At 63.2% G+C, this 7510-nt stretch overlaps 1 protein-coding gene across 1 annotated transcript; it reads right to left on the bottom strand.

Moving 5' to 3' along the window:
• Positions 1 to 127: 127 nt before the first annotated feature.
• On the bottom strand, positions 128 to 5933 carry MNEG_11480 (V-type H+-transporting ATPase subunit A; the record flags this gene model as incomplete). Its single annotated transcript, XM_014040048.1, has 17 exons — positions 128 to 166; positions 336 to 389; positions 695 to 781; positions 1220 to 1367; positions 1664 to 1792; positions 2148 to 2227; positions 2445 to 2522; positions 2938 to 3065; positions 3321 to 3420; positions 3660 to 3719; positions 3903 to 3977; positions 4271 to 4345; positions 4578 to 4660; positions 4915 to 5002; positions 5232 to 5288; positions 5633 to 5771; positions 5899 to 5933. The coding sequence occupies 17 exons, from the start codon at positions 5931 to 5933 to the stop codon at positions 128 to 130; spliced, it is 1455 nt and encodes a 484-aa protein (XP_013895502.1).
• Positions 5934 to 7510: the final 1577 nt, after the last annotated feature.

Below are 7510 nucleotides of genomic sequence, written 5' to 3'. Positions count from 1 at the left end.
GTGTGTGTGTGTGTGTGTGTGTGTGTGTGTGTGTGTGTGTGTGTGTGTGTTTTGGGGGGGGGCGTAGGTTGTTGTGAAGGGAGGGAGAAGGGGAGAAGGGGGGCGAAGCAAGAGTGAGACCGAGCGACTATGCTCGCACACCTGGCGTCCGTGTTGCCGTGGGGACCTTCGCAGGTGAAAGCAACCGGGGCACGCGTGCTCCAGGGCAAACAGCTGTCCCAGCCAAAGCCGAACGTTTCGTGCCCCAGGCGTGCATCCTGCGGCTGGCGCCACCCTTCGCTCCGCCCGTGCCGCCCGGGCCGCCCTCTGCCCCGCAGCCCCGCGCACTTGAAAACGGTCCTGAGCGCCAGGAACTCGGGGTCAAAGGTGTCGTAGAACGGCTCCAGGGCCTGGGGTAGCCGGGGTGGCGGGTTGGATGGTGGGGTGGACGGTGGAGGGTGGCATAACGGGGCAAAGGAGAGGTCAGACATTGAGCACAGCACTGGAGCGGGGCGGGGGGGCGCGAATGCAAGGCTGGGAGACTGCGCAGGACGACCAGGCCGGGGGAGATTCCATCGGCTGTCCAGCGCCCCGGTCGGTGCCATCGACTGCAGCGTCCCTGCAGCACCGCCGCCCCAAAAACATCAACAGACAAGCGCTTGCAAGCACGAAGACGCATCCGCCGACGCGTTCCCCGTGCAGGGGGCCGCCCCACCTTGGTGTACTTGGAGTATGAGATGAGCCAGTTGACTGAGGGGAAGTGCTTGCGCTGGGCCAGCTTCTTGTCCAGCCCCCAGAACACCTGGTTGTAGTGATGTTTTGCGGCGAGGAGGGCGGAATGGCCACATGTTTGCGCGAGTGGTTCGGTGACGAGCGGGTGAGTGTGTGTGTGTGTGTGTGTGACAAGGGGAGCGCAGGAGCCATATGTGTACGCAGGTGGGGAAGGAGCGCTTGGGCGACAGGGGTGCAAGACGGCCATGGAGGCGACGTGTGTTGGTGGGAGGGGGGGAGTGGGACCTCCTACTGGCCTGGCATCATCACTCCTATGTTGGCGTGGTTGGCGGGTGCACGCATTGGCGGCGGCGCCTGGTGGTGGCACAGGCAACACACGGCAGCAGGCTCGCCTCCCTTCAGCAGTGCCCCCCCGCGCGTGGCACCCCCGACGAGAACCGTGTCCTGCCCCCGGCCGCTTGGCCTCACTCGCGCCCCTCCGTGCGCCGCCCCATGCCCGCAGGCGCACCTGCACGATGGCGAGCGTGGCGCTGGTGACGGGGTCGGAGAAGTCGCCTCCGGGAGGTGACACGGCCCCAACGATGGTGACGGAGCCCTCGCGCTTGGGGGAGCCCAGGCACAGGCTGCGGCCGGCGCGCTCGTAGAACGACGCCAGCCTTGGGGGAGCGGGGCAGAGAGAAGGGGGGTGCCAAGGATTTGTACAGGGGAGAAGGTACCTTGGGTGACACTCACACGTCTCACGGGGTGTTTTGCAGGGTGAGGCTTTTGCACGAGCTCGCGCGGCCAATGTCGATGCTCGGCCTGGCGGCGCGCTCTGCTTGGCTGTCAACCACATCCGACCACCCCTGCATGCAGGCCGCCTGCAGGTCCATGCCCAACCCTGCAGAGTTACCCCATGATCACCACTGCCACCATCACCACCACCCAATCAGAGCCTGCCCTGAGTGCCCACCTGGCCCCGAGGTATGCGGGGTAGCCGCTGTCCGCGGGCATCTCTGCGAGGCGCCCGCTGATCTCGCGCAGCGCCTCGGCCCAGCGAGAGGTGGAGTCGCCCATCATGCAGAAGTTGTAGCCCATGTCCCTTTTGATTGAGTGCGTGCGTGCGTGTGTGTGTGTGTGTGTGTGTGTGTGCGTGTGTGTGTGTGCGTGTGTGTGTGTGTGTGTGTGTGTGTGTGTGTGTGTGTGTGTGTGTGTGTGTGCGCGTGCATAATGCGTGCGCACACGTGTGCGCATGCACTTGCATGCGCGTCCGCAGAGCAAAGGCTGGGGTCGGCGGGGCGGTTCCTGAAAGCTTTCAGCAACCGCTCCTCCTACTGACATGTGACGATCCTGTTCCCCAGCCTGGATTTTACACTCGTGAATTGAAACCTCCCTCACCGACTCGCCCCCCCCCTGAACCAAAAATACACGCCTCACACTGCCTCCTGCCCGCCCACCTGAAGTACTCAGCCAGGGTGATGCCCGTGTAGATGGACGCCTCGCGGGCCGCCACAGGCATGTTGGACGTGTTGGCCACCTGGGTGGGGCAGGGTTGGGCCGCAGCGCAGTAACAGGGGTTGAGAGGGTTCGGCGTCGGCATGGGGAACATGGCTGCGGGCGCCTTGAAGAATCGCAGGCAGATCCTTGACCTGGCACCCGCGGCAGCGACCAAACCTGCCTCAAACGCAGGTTGCGGCCGGTGGAGGCGTGGCACGGCGCCATCGCCTCGCGCAGCGCAGCGGCACGGCCCCTACCAGGCAGGTGCGCTTCATGATGGACTCCTCGCGGCCGTCAGGCAGAGTCATGGTCAGCTGGGGGAACTCCATCAGCACCTGACAGCAGCGGCGCGGCGGGGCGGTGGATGGGCGCGGCTCAAGGGCGAGCCCGGCGGCCGCGCTTTGACGCGAGGGCGAAGCGCACCAAGGCCAATCGCAGGCGTGCGGCTGCAGGGACGGGCGGGTCCACACGCAGCTGCCAGGCGGCGCAGCGTCCAGGGTCATCCTGCGCCCGACCCCCACGGCCTTCCCCCCATTGCCATTTGAAGGCCGACCTTCCCCAACCAGCCCTGTTCTGATCCCCAAAACAGGAGATGACGCTCGCTCCTTGCCGTGCTTACTACTAGTCTTCGGAGGCACGGCGACTGCGAGCTCCTTCCCCGGCCCCTCCCAATGCGCGGCTGCGCCCGCACCCCCACCCCGGCCTGAGCACTGCCCCGCCCCAGCCCCTGCCCCAGCCGCCAGGCCTCACCTCCGCCATCTCATTGCCGCGCTCCCCGCAGCCAACGTAGATGACGCCGTCCGCGTTGGAGTACTTGGACAGGGCCTGGGAGATCACGGTCTTGCCGCAGCCGAACGCGCCGGGGATGGAGCACGTGCCTGGAGCATCGGGGAGGGGGGCCGGCGAGCCGTGGGCCAAGGGGGAATGGACCGTGCGAGTGATGGAAAACGATGAGTGGTAGGAGAGATCCTGAGCTGAGCCAACGTGACGAGCAAGCGTGAGCGGGACGCCTGCGTGATTTACGACATACTGCATCAGTAAATGCGGCGTTTGCCAACTGGCCGCGGGTGTGGTGGCGCAGACCGCACGATGCACGCCACTCCGCGTTGCAGGGCTGCGCCGCGACCGCGCACCTCCTAGGACGGCAGGGAACAGGGCGTCCAGCACACGCTGGCCCGTGAGCAGGGGCGTCTCAGCCAGCAGCTTCTGGGCGACGGGGCGCGGGGAGCGCACCTGGCGGAGCGGGAGCAGGACGGAGCAGCGGTGGGTGCGTGCATGTGTGTGGGAGTGCGTGCGTACTTGTGCGTATTGGGAAGGTTGAGCCGGAGCCCCTCTGTCGCACATTGTTCCAGGCACAACCGAAATCACGACGCCACGCCAGGCGCGGGGCGCGCGGAAGCTGTTTTTCTGGAAATAAAGGGCGTAAGTATACAGGGGATTCCCGCATGCATTGAGTTCCGTCGCCCGCGCACCGGCCAGAGCTGCTTCATGCTGAACTTCTTCTTAGCCCCCTGGAACTCGATCTCGATGACCTGTCACGCGGTGTAGGGTTGAGGTGATGACGTCATGTGAACGTCTTCAGGGCATTGATGGGGCATGTGTTCACAGTCATGTGTGATGTTGGCTGCCAGCATGGGGGCCGCAGCTGCCAAGCCCAAGACGCGTGCAGACGTCCAGCGTGGGCAGCGTTCGCTGAGGCTGCACTTGCCCCTTACCTCGTCGTTGACGGTGTAGTGGCCGGCGGGGGCAATGTAGGAGATCGTGCCACGGGCGTTGGGCGGCAGGAGAACCTGACGGCACAACGAGGGTTTTTTTTGACGCCGAGGGGAGCGAGGCAGGCGGGGTTCGTGAGCGCGCTGCGGTGGGATGTCGTACTTGTGGTGCAAACCAGCGCACAGTGTCTGCTCGAAGTGACACCCGTCACGTGTCGCGAAAGGCAGCGGATTCACGCGCAATGGAGCCCGTCTTCAAGCACGCCCATCGGCATGCACCTGCCGCCATAGCCGCGCCACCGCCAAGCACGCAGGACACCCTTCGTCAGAACACCCCCCCCCTACAAACTGGGCCCCCGTCTGGCCCCAACACATGCCTTGTGGTCCATGAGGGTGTTCTCCTTGACAGTGGCGTAGATGTCGCCAGCTGTGATGCGGTCGCCGACCTGGGCAAGGCATGGGCGCATGGGCGCATGGGTGCATGAGCCAAGGTTCGCGCGCGCTCATGCTATTGCTTGCCCTGGCGCCATGAGAATCAGCTCTTTGTCGCGCACACCCAGCGACCGTCGTGGCCATGACGCGGCCGGCCAGAAGCCACCCAGTTTCTCTCAACGCTGCTCGTGGGCAGATGCATGCGTGTGGGCTTTCGCACTCACCGATGTCAGCGTTCACGCTCACCTTGAACCCGGTGGGAGCAAACTCCCATGCGATTGACTGGTCGAGGGCAGGCACAGCCACTCCGCGAGGGATGAACACGTCGCCTGCACCCAACACACGGGGTCGCATATCAAAATTTGTGAGTTGAGGCGTGTTTCGAGGGTCGCAACTCCATTTACCTGCGCCCTCCACGCTGCGGCTGTGTGCATGCAGTCTGGTAGAGTGGTTCAAGACTCTTTACCCCCCCCCCCCCAACTTGCCCCGCAGCACCCGGCTGAAGCTGCTGCATGCGGTGCCAGACGCCACCATGCAGGTGGGGCTGCTGACGACACTGCTGCAGCAGCGCAGCCGCGCGCACCGCTCTGCTGCGCGATGGCCTTGAGGGGCCGCTGGATTCCGTCAAAGATGTTCCCCATGAGGCCAGGGCCGAGCTCCACTGACAGGGGCTGCGGCAATGGCGATCACATGGGCGGGGGTTGCCAGTGAGTCGAAACACGCAATCCAATGCAAGGTCAAGCACTCTGCAGGCAGCAGCCAACCAGCTGCCTGGACTGCTCATAGTCAATGCAAGACGAGGTCATTACCCATCTGCTACTGCGAGTGTTGGGGGGGGGGTGCCAGCTGGCAGCCCGGCGCAGTCCGGCCATGCTGCTGGTGTTCCCAGGTGCGGCCCACCTTCTTAGTGCGAGTCACCAGATCCCCAACTGTCAGGCCAGCCGTCTCCTCATACACCTGGTGTATTTTTACGAGCACGCATCGGCCGCAGTCGCCAGAGGGAGGTGCCATCCACTGCTCAGATACGCTTCCACACCTGCCCCGGTCTGTATCAACGCTGTTGAGACGGACAACTCACAAGCTGCTCATATCAACTCGCATGGTATAACGTCAACACCAGTGTCGCACCACGCCGCCACCACTAGGAGCCTGGCGCTCAGTCGCTGCAGGCGTGAGCCCTCTAGCAAACACAGCGGCTGGCACAGTCCTGCGCTGCGGCGCACGCGCGTTCGCCGCGCCTGTGTCGCACCAGGATCGCCCAGGCGTCGGTGCAGGGCTATACTGTTGGCGTGCGCGCTCACCTGGATGGTAGCAGTGTCGCCCTCCAGCCTGATGATCTCCCCGATCAGGGAGTCGTTGCCGACACGCACCAGCTCGTACATGGCGGATCCCGACATGTGGTCCGCCACCACCACGGGGCCAGACACTTTCCGGACGTACCTGAAACAAACGATCAGCGGTGTTTGGCGAGCGGCGGGCGTGCATACCCCGCCCCCTTGGCAAGGGCTGTGGGTGCCAAAGCGAAGCCCCAGATCACTCAAAAGCACAGCCCTGCAGCTCAGCTCACCCATAGTCAGACTCCTTGTCATAACGGTCCGCCATCTCGCCCCTGATACGACCGCGCTCGGCCGGGGGATCACTGCTGTTGCACCACTGGCCTTGCTGCCTGCTGCACCGCTACGTGAAACCAGACCGTTTCTGTTCGCTGAACCGAAGAGCAATCCTTGATAACGTTCCGTTCGCACAAGCCACGCAGGAAAATCAAAGCCCTGCATAGTGTGCCAAGGCAGCTTCGCCCCATGCAGTAATCATGTTGCAACCCCGGCTTTGACAGTCGACCTGGGGGGAAGTTGTTTATGTTAGCCGTCCTCGTGAAATGATTGCAGCAGACGCACACACACGTCAAGCAGTGAGCGCCGCACTGGACACCAGCCAGTCCATCCTGCTGTGACCACTGCTGTATGGGGGACTGATGATGCAGACTTGAATCGAGCAAGCCCTGCAGCAGCTCGAGCTGGGCCTTGCTGAGGCACCATGAAGCGCCATTGACATCAATCATCATGTGTTGCGTGGCAGTCGTGGTGCAGGGCGGCAGCAAGGCTGCCATGCCTGTGTTGTGTCCGCGTCGGGTGCCGCTCCTCGCTCCCCGTGCGCATGAGCCGGCTGATTTTGTGCAAAAGCGGCAGTGGGCAGGCCTGGGGGATGTCGACTCAATTGTATTGATTGCATGCCTGCTGTCAAGTGTTTTGTCAAAGACGTGGCCCGCGGTACCGTAACAGAAGCCACGAGGGTGACATAAGTTCAGGGTCGCACACAGGGCAACATAAAGTGATGCTGCAATTGGCGAAGCCCCAAGTTTACACTCTAGTCAGGCTTGTTCGTTCGGCTCGTTGAGAACCCTGTGCTGGCTGCACCGCCTCAGTGGTGTGGGACCACACTTTCGCCACAGCAAGCGAGCAGACACATGCCCCTACCCACATCCTTTTTAACCTCCACACACCCCCTCCAAGCGCACATGTTTGATCGGGGTTTGGATGATGCCCGGGCGTGACCTGACGCGCACGTGTGCCAAGCGCACTAACCCGCAGATCAGCCAAGGAGCATGGCACACTGGCAGGTCATTTGCAACACACCGGTCTGCAGAGTGTGGGGACAACATGGAGATGAATGTTTCACAACTCACGAAGGGACCCGCAAGGGGCCCACACGTCACATGTGTCTGATAAGGCTCCTGCAGGTTGCAAATGCACTCGCCGAGCGGCGCTGCTGACCGTGCGTCAGCTCTGACCGGTGGCGTTGCGTACGCAACCCTGCAGGCCTTTCACCGGATCAGGTATGCCTCTAATTGTGACTCGGAAAGTCTTGTTGCCAAACCACACTGTCTGCTGTCGAGATTCCCGGGCAATGGACGGGCGCGTTCGTTGTTGCTTCTTTGCTTGCGAGCCCCTGCCTCTGCTATGCACAACGACTGAATTTGATAACCGTAGATTGATTGTCGTACTGCAGCTTAAAGGCAGGTACATCTGCGAGGGACAGAGGCCGATTCCGCGTTCCACACACTCGCCCTGCCATCGCTGGCCTCTCGTCCCCCGGCACTGTGCCAGCCTCCATCAGGAGCAGTGCACACCGGGATTCAAACACAGCATGTGCTAGGGCGACCACGCGCGCCATTGGCGCAG

The sequence above is a fragment of the Monoraphidium neglectum genome, assembly GCF_000611645.1.
Source record: "Monoraphidium neglectum strain SAG 48.87 unplaced genomic scaffold scaffold02764, whole genome shotgun sequence".
NCBI lineage: Eukaryota > Viridiplantae > Chlorophyta > Chlorophyceae > Sphaeropleales > Selenastraceae > Monoraphidium > Monoraphidium neglectum.
The sequence above is the reverse complement of the archived record's forward strand: the minus strand, read 5'-3'. Positions and strand labels throughout refer to the sequence as shown.